The sequence below is a fragment of the Euwallacea fornicatus genome, chromosome 1 (assembly GCF_040115645.1).
Source record: "Euwallacea fornicatus isolate EFF26 chromosome 1, ASM4011564v1, whole genome shotgun sequence".
Taxonomy (NCBI): Eukaryota; Metazoa; Arthropoda; class Insecta; order Coleoptera; family Curculionidae; genus Euwallacea; species Euwallacea fornicatus.
Genome location: NC_089541.1, coordinates 568,020 through 581,672, shown reverse-complemented (window position 1 = coordinate 581,672; position 13,653 = coordinate 568,020). Strand labels below are relative to the sequence as shown.

At 39.7% G+C, this 13,653-nt stretch overlaps 2 protein-coding genes across 2 annotated transcripts; one reads left to right on the top strand and one right to left on the bottom strand.

Moving 5' to 3' along the window:
* The first annotated feature begins 2,638 nt into the window (after positions 1-2,638).
* LOC136339678 (NPC intracellular cholesterol transporter 2-like) lies at positions 2,639-10,066 on the top strand. The gene is made up of 4 exons (XM_066283107.1): positions 2,639-2,920; positions 7,976-8,083; positions 8,145-8,344; positions 9,370-10,066. Exons 1-4 carry the CDS (start codon positions 2,839-2,841, stop codon positions 9,457-9,459), a joined length of 480 nt encoding a protein of 159 aa, XP_066139204.1. The 5' UTR covers positions 2,639-2,838; the 3' UTR covers positions 9,460-10,066.
* IKKepsilon (I-kappaB kinase epsilon) lies at positions 9,941-13,020 on the bottom strand. Its single transcript, XM_066282993.1, has 4 exons — positions 12,484-13,020; positions 12,192-12,427; positions 10,815-12,045; positions 9,941-10,589 (listed from the first exon to the last, which is right to left on the bottom strand). The coding sequence occupies exons 1-4, from the start codon at positions 12,672-12,674 to the stop codon at positions 10,064-10,066; spliced, it is 2,184 nt and encodes a 727-aa protein (XP_066139090.1). The 5' UTR covers positions 12,675-13,020; the 3' UTR covers positions 9,941-10,063.
* Positions 13,021-13,653: the final 633 nt, after the last annotated feature.

The following is a 13,653-nucleotide window of genomic DNA, read 5'->3' as shown; positions in this document are numbered from 1 at the left end:
CCTGTGCGAGACACCTCTAGAATGCGAGATTAGCTGTTCGTCAAGATGTCGACTTTTGAAAAAATTTCTGAATTCTTGCGGTTATTACCAAGTAATTGAGATGTTCAAAATGACCACCTTGTCGGTCTCGGCGAGCGAAGGCGTTTCGAACTGTTTTCCTCACAACGTTGTCCCGTCGATCTGGGGCAATATCGTTTATCGCCCTGCGACCTTTTCCACCTAATTCTTCCCGATTAGTGGATCGAGTGGCGTAAACTTGTGCTTTAACTCTACCCCCCAAGCGCAAAAATCTAGAGGAGTTGAGCGGAGCGATCTACGAGAGTCCATAAAGATTATTCGTTTAAATCGGCTTAAATGATTAATACTTAATCACCCAGGGGGCCATCTGATTGGCCCGTTAGCGCCGGCCCACCGATTTTCAAAAAATTTCCTGCATAAAGCTCCTTACTACGTGAGGATCACGCAGCAGGGCACCATCGTTCTTGAAGGGAAAAAATTGGCTAAAAAATCGATGTTTGTTCGTTCAAAAAAATTTAAATGTCCCCGTTGGGTGCCCATCGAAAATTATAGAACTGACAAAGGAGCATAAGAGTTCTTTAACTAATTTGCCTTTAACATCCTCAGTAAGACCCATCAGCGAATCTCCGTCCTGATGATCTCAGCCAACAGTTAAAACCGGATCGTTCCTGACGATTTCCTTCCATCATCAAATGTAAATTATTTTAAGACCAATATCGCGTTTTATGCCGGTTGAAGAGTCCGAGGAATTGGTAAATCTGTCCTCGTCAGTAAATATTCTTACGGAACGAAGCCGCGGATTTAAGTTCAAATGTTCAATAAACCAGTTGCAACAATCTAATCGTCTTCGACGATCCCCTGGATTTAAATGCTGGTGTAGTCGATGTTTATATCACTGGTATTTATGTCTGTTTAAAATTCGGCTCCCCGTCGAATAGCTAATCTCGCATTCCAGAATCATCTCATTTTATCACGGTTATGACGTCGATCCCTTTGTCTTCGCCGACATTAAAGTTTCCTTCTTCATTAGCATTTCTCGTTTTATTCGCTAATTTTTTCAAATATGGTTTCTGAACGGAAAGTTTTCCGCACAAAATCGCAGAAGGTCGTCGACGACGTACTCCTTGACTGAAAATGACCTCCAAATTGCAAAAAAAAACAAAACGTAAAAATCTATAGGGCTCAGCCTTGGAAAACCGAAAGTTGAGGTCGTTTCCGGTTGGACCGGAAGCGCCAGGCAAATGGCGCTGACGTCAACCGATCGGCTCTATTCTCTCATGGCTCTTTTCTCCGAATTTCGACTTTCCGGGTTTAAAAACGGAAAAGCTGCAAACCTTCATCAAATGAGGGTGCGGCACAGTGCAGCCGCGCTGACGAACGCCCATCGCCTGCCCCACTGACGCCGGCGTCCACGGATGGTCCGTAGGGCGCGGCTTTCGGAAATTTGAGGATACAGAAAGCACCGGGACGCGGACTCCAAGAGCGTCCTGAGGACGATGAAATTTTCAAAGATTTAGGCGCCTTCGGGCACCGCCACACGTACATTCCGACCCGACCGATTTGTGACAAACCTGGAGGTAACCAGCACTTTTCACTCCTCTGAACCTGCCTTCGCATGCGTTTTCCCTTCATTATTCCCTTTTTTTTTTGTTTGTACGTAGTCGTTCACAAGGAGCGAGTGTTGGGACCTGGGCCCCGTTTTGATGACAAGTAGGTTAATTTGTATTTCGAGACCTTAAGCCACGCCCCTGTACAGCAGATTCCGTTTCCCAGCATGGCCCGATAAAAATACCACCACGAGACCTAAGAGGGTCGTGGGAAACGCGCTCGTTCCCTTTTGCGGCACTAAAAATTGGGGTGTCCTTGCGATACGTTGAGAAGGCGTATCGTGTATGTCCTAAGGAAAGTGCGTCGTCGAAGTACCCGCCTAAAGGTCATATTTTTCAAAATTAGGTACCAGATGCGTGCAAGGCGGCTTCAGAAGGCTGAACTTCAGCAACTGGGAAGGAGGGTTGCGGGGCTCTTTCGACTGGCGATCCAGACATTCCGATCCCCGGGAAGTACCTTCTGAAATCGACGTGTACTCATTTAGTGTTCACTTAACTGAACCACTAAGCTCGTATAGTGGCTCGTTGTCGGTCGGTCCTGACTCATCTGGTGTCAAATTGGTTAGCAGAAAGGTTGATGAAACGTTGTCATTGTTGAGCGGGGTGTTGATTGATTGGAACCAGAAAACAGTGTCCCCGATACTGCGAGTTCGGGGTGGTCCTTCAAGCGCAACAATGCAGTCCACGTTCGTCGTGAGTTCCGCGTCAAGGATCGACAAACAGCGAATGCATTCCGAACGACCCCACGTCCCACCAGAACTAATCTCCGTTGAACGCGAAAAAAACACGAGGATTTATTTTCATAAATTATGTGCTTGTCCCTTCACAAGAAGTGACGCTTCCGATAATAATTAAAAATAAAAAAAAAAATAATGCGACATCCATTAACGCAATTTCATTGTTGTTAACATCGGCGGTACCGTACCACGATCGTGACAATAACAAAGAGGAAATTATTCACGCACGTTCACAATATGTGTACAGAAACTGTAGTATGTGCCTCACCGATAATCGCATAAAAGCGGTGGGAATATCGGCAGAAAAACTGAGGTGGCGAAGAGAGTACCGCGGTACCACTCACCTCCGTGCAGGCACACCGGTGGGCCGAAAGAAGAACTAAGAAGTAGTCGCCGTCGATCGGTTAGCAAGCTGGACGGTACTTCGATTGTTGCTAGAGCAATTCATTGTTGATTTGGATCAAGTGCACCTGAAGATGCAGTTCAGTTCCGTATTCTTGATAAGCTGTGGGTTGGCGGCCTGCAGCTATGCAACTCAAGTCGATCAGTGTTCAGGAGGTAAGTGTTACACGTCAAATTACCTACATGGACGGCATACCCGTAATAGAGAGAAAGTTAGTCAGACAATTAAGTGTTTAAGAAACAACTACAACGTGCGTCACTACGAATAGTGAAAATGTACCTTTAATGGAAAGTCCGAAGTTCACTAATGACACGAATCACTTCACAATTTAACCGTTTCGTAGTTACGAATTAATTTAATTGAACGGCCGGATGGGTGGGAAGTCGTCAGGGTATCTATCAGTGATACCATGGAACTAGACGAAAGTTGGTCATAATCGCTGATTCACCTGTTGAAAGGGCTTTCGCGGCGGAAAATGTCGTTGTTGATGTTGAATTTTGATAAAATGCTAATGGGAAACGTTCAGAATCGAATTTAAATTAACGAATACGGTAAAGCTCCGCCAATCCGGATCAAACAAAACTGGTACGATCCGGATTTCGGGATGGTCTGGATTTTGGAGTCCGGTAAAGATGTTGTCTAACGAAAGGTAAAATGGTGGGAAGTTGGGTGTGGTTTAGGCATACGTAAAAGGTTCAGGTTAGTTCAGGTTAGTTAATCGTTAATTAAAAAAATCAGCAATTTTTGTAGAATGCTCTCCCGCCTGACCTCCATTGCGGGCGCTGGCAAAGCACTCTAGGCACCATCGTGCCTAGAGTGCCACGCCGTTCTCCTCCGCCCCTTGAGAGCAAACTAGAGGAACAGTTCGTGAATTCTTCCATGGAGACTTCACCGCCGGAACCACCGCCCGTCCCTAGCGTCGTCCAATCGCAAACGGTCATCTCCGATGACCCATTCACGCGTTTCTGACTCTTTTGCATTTCAACGATTCAGGGTTAATTCGCTGCTTTCAGCAAATTCCTCTGGATCTTCACTCCAGTTCTTTGGGCGAGTCGTCGACGCGATGTCGTCATCTGAATCCTCTTCGTTTTCGCAATTGAACGTGGCCTTATCGAGGTGTGGCCTTATCCAGGTGTGGCTCGTCCATGGAATTGCAAAATACCCTTTTCCAGCATTTTCGTATCGCCTCAGGCGGCAGTTTGTGCGGGAATCGGCCAGCAATGGGAAATGCTGCATTTCTCAAATTGACGTTTTTGAGTGCTTTCGAAATATCGTTTTCGTCTGAAGACAATAGGTGGACCTAAAGGCCCCTTCGGCAATACATTTTGGTTAAACCTGCAGCGTTTTGCCCCATGGATCGAACAGGAAGGGTGCAGTCAGGTGGGAGAAACATAGTTACGATTTGTCCATCGTCGCTTGTCAGTCGTCCCGTTGAAGCGCGGCTAGGAGCACTGTCCACTAACGAAATTGCTGGTCCACCTAGGCTGTTTCCTGCTTGAAATTTTTCCCTCGAACTACAGATGAATCCTGAAACCGTTTTATGAATAAGGGCGAGATCATCGCAGAATTCATTGTTCGATGGTGCTCGACCGGAAGCTTACTTAAAAGCTCTGGGATTTTGGACAATAATCATCGTTTTGACCTCACGCGTTCCATCGCCATTTGTCCAGGCAAGCAAAGTTGCTCTCTGCTCGGAGGGTTTTTTCTCTGGCGCGGTCGTCTCTGCAGCCTGCACCAACGTCCGATCGGGTGGAAGTTTCCAGTGCGATGCAGATTCGTCAGCGCTATACAGGGCGTTTCATAAACATACACCGACAAACTTTTAGGGGGCGTAGAACTTAGAATTTAAAAAATTGACCAAAGTTGGCTGCAAAATCGCTTCGTTTCCGAGATACAGGGTGTTCGATTTAAAATTTTCAAAAAGTCGTTACGAATATTTCGAAAACGGTTTGGAATTGGCACGCCATAGCGGGACAAATGTGCGCGGTCGCGAGAAGGCGGAATATTTCCATTTACGTCAGTGGCGTCCGTACGACCGTTCGATGGGACGTGCCCGATGAAAAAAATCGTAGGCCACTGAGTTTTTTTTAACACGAATATTTTTTCCACGATGCGCCACTAATTTTCAATAAGAAAAGGCCTTTTGGCGTTTTGTTGCTCGAGCAGCCGTTTTCGAGATAAAACCGATTTCCCGGTCACGCGGCTGCCAAAAACCGGTGTAGGTTTTCAAGGGCGAATTTTTAGAATTATTTAGGAGAAATTTATTTTATCTCATTTTACCAGAGGTGGACATGAAGACGAAATTTTTTCGTCCGGTAAATTGCACGCAAATTCGCCATTTTGACTAGAAGAAGTAAGAGACTCGTGCGACAATAAAATGCACTATGATCCAATGTTTTATGTAAATGCGCATAAATCAACATAAAATAGATGGAGAACGAACGATGAATATTTTATGACAAATTTTGAAAATTTCGGCCATTTTGTCCGACGCGAGTGTTGCACCGTCGGTTCGTTGATTCACGGACCCGATGGAAGATTCCCGGAACAGTATGGAATAGTCATTTGTTCCGTCGTTGCCATGGAAACCAAACGTAATTTTGTTTCAAATATAAACAAAGCAGTTCCCGACAGTCAGTTTTTCCGCAAATAACGTTTTCTTTTGTTCTCTTTTCAATAAGTGGCGTTGCACTCCACTTATGAAAAAACAATAACGAACATAAAATTTATGACCCGGTTTCATTCTTCTTAAATTTTCCGCTAAACAATAATTATGGAATTTTTTATTATTATATTATTCAACAACTTATCAGGCGATCTTGCCTCGTACCGTGCATTTTTACCATGTACCATGTGCGTAACCTTGACCTCTCGGCAATAATTTTATTTAAATCAGTGTCTCGATGACAATATTTGCACATATGTGTATAATAAGGTGATCCTTATGTAATGCTAGACACAGTAATGAAAAACACCTTGCATCGAAATAATACGATTCGAGGTGTGAACCGTGTTTCGAAAACCGCTATCAAGCGTACCGAGCTTTTATTTTATTTATTTATTTATTTATTTATTTATTTTCAAATAACTCTTACAGTTTTTGAACCGGTTCGTTCAAATTCGGTGCCCGAGGGCAAATCGACGGCTAGAATTCAGATTTAATGTTTGGTGGTGTCAGCTAGAGGGCGCCACTTCACCCATATCTTGCATGTTTAACTTCACGTGACCTTTTGGCCCCTTGCTTTGCCAATTCGGCGATCGTCAAAATGGATTCTGGCACATTTTTTGCTCGGAAAAGTTATACTTCCTGGAAGTGGGCAGAAGCCGGCGTTTTCTAAATATTTCCATTAAAACAATTCAATGCTGCCATGTCCATTTCCACCGATTCGCCGAACGTCATTTTTTTTTTTTAAGATGGCCGTGATTGAAACAAAACAATCAACGAAGCTGTCAAATGTGTCTTCGGTGAAGTATTATACTTCAAACTGTATTTACTGATTAAAACTGGGATTTGCTCGTGGAAATTTTAATGGACGCAGGGCTGAACAGAGATACTTGCAACATTATCCAAGTAGGAAGAAGGCGGATTTCAAACCCTTCAGGAACCTTTATGATAACTAGATCGTTTCGTCTGAAGACGGACAACGTGGGCTGCTAGAAAAGTGTGGAATCGATCAGTGTGGAAAACGAGAATGAAATTTTTAGTTGTTGGTGAAAATCAAGAAGTTCCACGCAAAGGGCTTTGAGTACCGGAATGCCCAAATTATCCTTTTCAAGAGCATTACGTAGGGAACGTTTTTACCCCTACCATTTCGGCCCTGCCCCGATCCTTCTTGACATACGGCTACCATCCGCACGTTTTTCCGAAATCAGCATAACGTCGATGCGATGCTTGCGAATAAAATTTTATTCGCGGATAAAGGCACATTTACCCCACGAAGTGCCTTTAACTTTAGAAATGGACACGTTTGAAACGTCGAAAATCTCCATGCAGCCACCGACCCCCGTTTTCGATATAAATTCACAATCAATGGCCAGTGGGGGAATTATCGATAATTATTTTTTTCGGGTCATGTGAACTGCCACCAAATTTTAATGTTGAATCATGTTTGAATTATCTTCAAATCCAACCAATGAACTTGTTCGATAATTTGCCAATTAATCCACAACAGAGTATGCAATTTATGTATAACGGGGCTCCATCACATTTTTCTATAGCAATTAGAAAAGATTGAAATGCAGTTTCCAGATCGGTCGCTAAGTCGCCGAAGTAGAACGCGTTGGCCTGCAAGAAGCCCCGATTTTAATCCGCTTGACTTCTCTGTTTGGGGATATATCGAATCAACGGTACGTGAGAAACCAATAGATACGCTTGAAGAATCCTGGCAGCGAATTAGAAATACTTCGAATTTGTTTCAGAGTGAACGTTTATTTTTTAAAGTCACAGGATCGATGAGTAAACGCGTCACCAAATGTGTTGAAGAGAATGAAAATGAATTTGAACAATTATTCCCTAAAACCGATATATTTTCTTATTAATCATCTCTAATTGTTATTATTATTATGTATCAATGAGTTCTTTGTTACTTATTTTTGTTGTTTTTATTGTGTTTATTTGTCAAAATATTCGCATTTAAACAAATTACAATCAATTGATACCGCTTGCAATGACGTTTCACTGAAGCTACATTTGACAGCTTCGTTGATTCTTTTGTTTCAATGAAGACTATCTTGAAAACGAATTTGACATTTTTTGAATCAACTGAAATGGACACAGTGGCAGTTAAGTAAAACGTTGTGTGAACTTGAACACGCAAAATATGAGCGAAGTGGTGTCCCCAAACTGATACCACCAAATAAACGTTAAATCTGAATTCTAATCCTCAAATTACACTCAGAACGAACTCTTAAAAAAACCGTGAGAGTTATTCGGAAAAAAGTAAAATGAAATATAAGTTTACCAGGGCTCAGAAGTCAAATCGTCTTATTTTTTTATGTAAGACACCTTCCAGTGCTCTGCGTACCATTACTCAAGGACCACCCCGTATACATTTCATCTCTCATTTGCAATGTAATTTTGATGTCGTTTCCTAATTTTTCAAAAAAATTTTTTTGGCAAAACAACATCTGTAATTATACCCAATGTGAGAAAAATTGATTAACGAACATCGTGTCCCGCCAAAAATCACAAACGTTGTTCTTTTTTAAAGTGAACACCACGAACCTTGAGCAAGAAATCACGGTGAAGAACTGCAGCAAACCACCATGCAGATTGAAAAAGAACACCAAAATGTATATATCGTTCAAATTTCAACCAGGTGAGCTTTTTTTGGGGAAAAAAATTATGCAATATCTCGTTGAGAATTCTTCTTCCTATAGAAATTCCATTCACTCAGCTAGTCCAAGTGGTGAACGCCAAAATTGCTGGAATTTCCTTGCCGTTTATTGGAGTAGATGGCGTCAACGCTTGTGACAAGATCTACGAAGCGGACGAAAAGACTAAGAATAATTGCCAGTTTCGCAAGGGAAGAACTTACGTTTTTAAGGACAGTATCGACGTGCTGCAGATTTATCCCTCAGTAAGTTTTCGTTATTTTTCTCCGCGTCCCGGAACATTAGCGTAAGCAACAAAATAAATAAATCTTTATATCTTCTATATTTTATCTGTGCATTAACTACTAATACATTCGATCGTAAAAGTAAGGGTTTCACGCTAAGGGCTGATATACTACTGAGAAATATTTCAGGGAAATAATACGTTTCATAGAAATTTCCTCGGTGCAGGTAGCTGAATAAAACAGACAGGGAACATTAACAAAAAAATATACATATATATATATATATATATCATCGTTATAAAACCAACCTGAAGAGCTCAATTAAGTATATTGTGCGATAGTTGGTGCTTAGATCGGTCAACAAGTTTTTAATTAGCGTGAACGTTCATGAACCTCAGCCCTGACTTGCCTTTTTTAAAGTTCTAATTATTGTTTTAAACTACGTTCACTTTCCTTAAAATTGCAAAATATGTAATATTTCCAAGCCAATGATTTAGAAAGGGCGGTTGCACCATATAGATGCAAGTTGCCTTTAACTGCAGCAAGGAAACAAATGTTGTAGGTAGCCTTCGCCATATTTTCAAGAAATGTTATTTCTTTCGACGCAGAACACAAATCACTTGGGGTATCATTATCATTCCTGCATTCTTGACATTTTTCCGACTTGACTTTTTTACCTCATCTTCGAGTCGGTTATGAATAACGACTATCATTTTTACTTTAAATCTTTAAGACTCCGAAATAGATAATATTCGCGAACCATTAATCTAGACGGAACGGATTTAGTAAAAAGGTATTTAAAATTTTCTTTGTTCGCTTAGTCGAGACAGTTTTACCGCAGGTGTGCGATAAAAACTTTTTCATAACCAAAGACAATAAAAATTTACATACATTTGTTCAAATCCTACAAATTTTACCTTGTCTAGGAAACGTTGCCTATCTCCAAGGGCGACTTACGGTAATGAAATATGTGGCTTTTTTTTTCAGAATCTTCTTGTATTTACTTTAAAAATGAGATTTAAGTTTATGTTTGAACATATTTGCAGGTCAAATTGGTAGTCCACTGGTCTCTGACTGATCCTCAAACCGGAAGGCACGCTGTATGCTTTGAGCTTCCTGCCAGGATTACAAATTAGACAATGTTTTTTTTTTAACATAATATTATAATTTTATTTTATACACATATAGTAAATACTAAGTTTGCCAGATGTAGATATATATTTCTTCAAAATACACTAAGACTTTGCGTAGCGACACATTAAGAACGTTTAATTAAGCTTTAAGTCTTCGCACTTAAATAATAATATTCATTTTAAACAATCAAGAAAAAGCAAGAAATAATACGATTTTTTGATAAACAACTGACGTTACCGAAACCGCAAATCTTGACGATGCACATACTAGTGAATACTAATGATTGTTTGACTTACGCAAAAGAATGTTAAACGGAAAAACAAACGCGTCCTGGTAATACAAAACTCAGCAAGATACTTATTATGAGGAAACAAGACAGTTTCAGAATAATAAAATGAATTTGTCGCTGATGTGAGTCCATCTGCCTATAAAAAAATAGCGTATAATTTTATTAATAAAGTGAAAATCAAGTCAATTCCATGATTGTATCGTCAAGTTTAGTTTTTAATCATTTCTATCATATAAATAATTTTGTATGTTACAACTTTTTCATTATAGATGTTTTGTAAAAAAAAATCAACGGTTTCAAATAAAAAACTATAAACATTATTCCTCTACCAACCACTCTACTGTACACGTCATTAAATCGTTCATCAATTTTGAATTTTGCACGATAATTTCCTTAATATCGCTGCTCTCTTTCTGATACAGTTGTAGTCGTTTCTTCAACTTCTGACTCTGGAGATTCCTTGCCCCCTTCACCTGACAGCTCACTTTAGATGATTGGTAGTTCGTTTTTAAATAATCCGCATAATCCATATTGTCCACCGTGAGTTTTTCTTCGAAATCTTTTAGTTTTCTTTGGTACTTTTCGACGTCTGCGGCCAAAATCTCGCTTTTGAGATGTACGTTTTGTGCCATCTTGTACCAGTCGCCGAAATTCTCGGATAGAGCCTCGTATTGCGTGAAGACTTCAGTTTCAAGGAGGTTTTTCAATCGGGCAATCATTTGGGTAATTTTGATGCGTTCCAGGATGTGAAACTGCTCATCGTTGTAGGAAAGCGTGCGGGACGCTCGGTCTCTCTGTAAATGTTGCCAGGAGTCGCGAAGGTGTTCCACCAGGGTTTTAGCTCTGGAATTAAAACGAAACTTTCATTACTTCTAAAAATGCCGACAGAGGCGTACAACAAAGTAGGTTGAAATACGACGAATTGCACGGTTTAATTAATTTTCGAACATTCGAAGACGTATCAATTTAAACTAAGGATGCGGTAATCAATCCTTCTTTATACATAAAAAGCGACTCCTTCAGAGTCGGTAAGTAAAACTTGCCTGTAAAAAAATGTCACAGACTCACCTAGCAGGTGCCAATGTCTTGAACGGACACTTCAACTCTCTGCTCATGGAATCCCACTGTAATCTGAGATTATCTTCAACTGTATGCTGCTTATGTAACCCATGTATTCCTACTACGACTCCCGTACTGAATTCCCTACTGATGCCTTCTAGATCGCTCACACTGTTAGTTTTCAAGTTATAGTTGCTGATTTTCTGGGAAGATTCGAATATTTGTGCGGTTTTTTTAAATATTTCGGTCTTATCAAGCAAATGTTGCGCCTCCGAGTGAACCTCCTTCAAGTTGTTGTTTATGTATTTGGTAAAATTTTCCACGGTATCGCAGATCAGATTGCTGTGGGAAGAATATCGCTCGATTTGGCGTTTCGCCTGATGGCCGATGCTGCATGCGAATTTTGCTTGGCTCGCATCGCTTTCCACAGAAATCACCGTGGAGAAGTCATTAAACTTGGGTAGTTCTTGGAAGGGAGGAATGTTGACGTTGTTGTTCTCTTTGCAGAACAGAAATAGGGGATTGTTTTCAGTAGTCTGCGGAAAACCGCTCGCTTTAACATAGTCTTCGACAAGACTCTGCAATAGAGAGATTTGGTAGAGTAGTATTTGGTTGTTTGGAACAATATCAGTTTGCTCATTAATGTAATCCTGCAGTTGCTGGTAAGACTCGTTCGGATCTATGTACACTTTAATCAACCCTGATTTGTTCACATGGAAAATATTCACTGCTTTTCTACAAAGTACTGCCTCAACTTCCTTAAAAAACTGATCAAAGCTCCAAATTTTTTTTGGATCCGCCTCCAGTAATCCGGCCAAAAGAGGGGTAATAACCTTCTTTAAACCTACACTCAATTGGCAATTCACAGGCAATTCTCTCTTGTACTCAATTGGTCCACTTTCTTTTGTCTGGATTCCTGAAATTACTCCACTTTCTTTTTTTGTTGTAATGTGGTGCATAGTTTCCTTATTCCTCCGGCCACCATATGGACGAAATGGCAAGTTGCCAGTGGCCACATGGTACATGGTAACCCCAATTGACCATAAATCAATAGTAGCTCCAAATGTTTTGTTGGCGTTTTTGCGTAAAACTGCTCTCTCATACATATCTGGATGTAAGTATTCTTCAGTTCCATATAAAGACATAAAATGCTGTCCATCAGTGAGCTCTCGAGCAGCTCCAAAATCTGTTAATTTGTAGACAGTTGTACCATCATCTTTAATAAATTTCATTATGTTGCCTGAAACCAAATCACATTGTTGGTACCAATGTTCATAAACAGTCATTAACATGTAATGCATAAACACTTAACATAACTGAAATTCTCAATTTTATATTAACAATATATTACATAAATCTATAAACTAGACTTAAGTAATGACTCACCAGGTTTTAGATCTCTGTGTACTAAATTGTTGTCACGAAGGTGTTTCATACCCGCATACAAATGGGCCAACACCAGTAAAAACTCAGACTCCTCTAAGCCATAGGTATTTTCTGGGTCATCCAAGATATTAAATAAACTGCCACCAGTGCAGAGCTCCATAACGATGACTTTGCCCTTATTTTCTTGTTCTTCCTCGATCGCAAGAAGTTTGACAATATTTTCATGATTAACTTTACTATAAAGATAGCATATGATGTATGTTTAAGAAATGTAACAGGATAGCTGACTCACCGTAAAACCTCGAATTCTCTAATCTGAACTTCTTGAGGACGTAAAGTAGAAATGTGATTAAAAGTTTTCACTGCCACAGGTTCTCCATTCACTTTATTTACACCCTGATGCACAGTGGCTGTTGCTCCTTTACCCAAAATACTGGTGGTTGACCAAACATAATTGGCAGAGCCTCTCAAATATGAGGACATTGCTGTTACAGCTAATGGAATGTAATGGATGATGAAATCTTGATGGTTTGGATGACTGAAAGTAGTTCTACTCGAGGATCTATTATTTTTACATCCCAATTTCTGTAACGTAGCATCCAGGTAGGACAGAAACACCGAATATTTTAGAACGAATTGACAGGCAGTAGGAGTCAAAAAGGGTAAAAGCCGGAGAGCAGAAACGATGAAAATATTTTTTAATTGTTATGAATGAATGTTTTTAAGAAAACACGAACATAAATTACTTTTTACAGAATAATTTACCCGAATTTTCGAGCAAAAAGGGAAAGTAAATAAAATAATGCAAAAAAAAAACAAATCTATAACCTAACTTTGTATTCTATGTATTCTGTCATTAAAATAGATATATCGTTGTCCTTGTTTTTTGCGTAGGTGGAAAAAGAAGCTTTTGGTAACCATTTTGAAATTAAAATAAAAAAATAATAATGGCCGCCATCTTAGTCAATGAATAAATCTCAAGTCTAATAATACTTTAATTATAATGGAAAGATAAACAATACATATAAGATGTGTAATAAAAGCAAAATTACGTCTCTCCCTGAATACTCATAGATATTGTAAATATTCGATAAGATATTAGACTAATTATAACAGCACAGTAGCATTAACAATAGATGTTAAATTCGTTAAAATATAATATATTAAAATTTATGTTTTTTAAATGATGAAAGTGTAAATATTGTGCTTCACCGACAGTTGATATTTGTGCCTTTTCTATCTCTTACCCTTCTAACTACTACAAAAGTAACATTAAAAAAAAGCAGCAGTTTTCAAAAAAAAGTACTAATTAAAAGCAGTTTTCGTCCATATATGGAATTTTGAGCAGAAGCTTGAGAATTAAGTGATTTTCTCTTAAAAAGTTTGCCATAGGGGAGATGGATTTGGCGTTAGATTGAGAATATTTTCGCACATGAAACATCCTTTGCATTGTCGAAAGATT

What these genes read in the sequence shown, in the direction of transcription:
- LOC136339678 (XM_066283107.1), top strand. Translation starts at nt 2,839, where the DNA reads ATGCAGTTCAGTTCCGTATTCTTGATAAGCTGTGGGTTGGCGGCCTGC. An exon ending in ATCGTTCAAATTTCAACCAG is followed by an intron (nt 8,084 to 8,144) that starts GTGAGCTTTTTT and finishes TTCTTCCTATAG; the next exon opens with AAATTCCATTCACTCAGCTA. An exon ending in TGCTGCAGATTTATCCCTCA is followed by an intron (nt 8,345 to 9,369) that starts GTAAGTTTTCGT and finishes ACATATTTGCAG; the next exon opens with GTCAAATTGGTAGTCCACTG.
- IKKepsilon (XM_066282993.1), bottom strand. Translation starts at nt 12,674, where the DNA reads ATGTCCTCATATTTGAGAGGCTCTGCCAATTATGTTTGGTCAACCACC. An exon ending in AGAGAATTCGAGGTTTTACG is followed by an intron (nt 12,428 to 12,483) that starts GTGAGTCAGCTA and finishes CTATCTTTATAG; the next exon opens with TAAAGTTAATCATGAAAATA. An exon ending in ACACAGAGATCTAAAACCTG is followed by an intron (nt 12,046 to 12,191) that starts GTGAGTCATTAC and finishes ATTTGGTTTCAG; the next exon opens with GCAACATAATGAAATTTATT.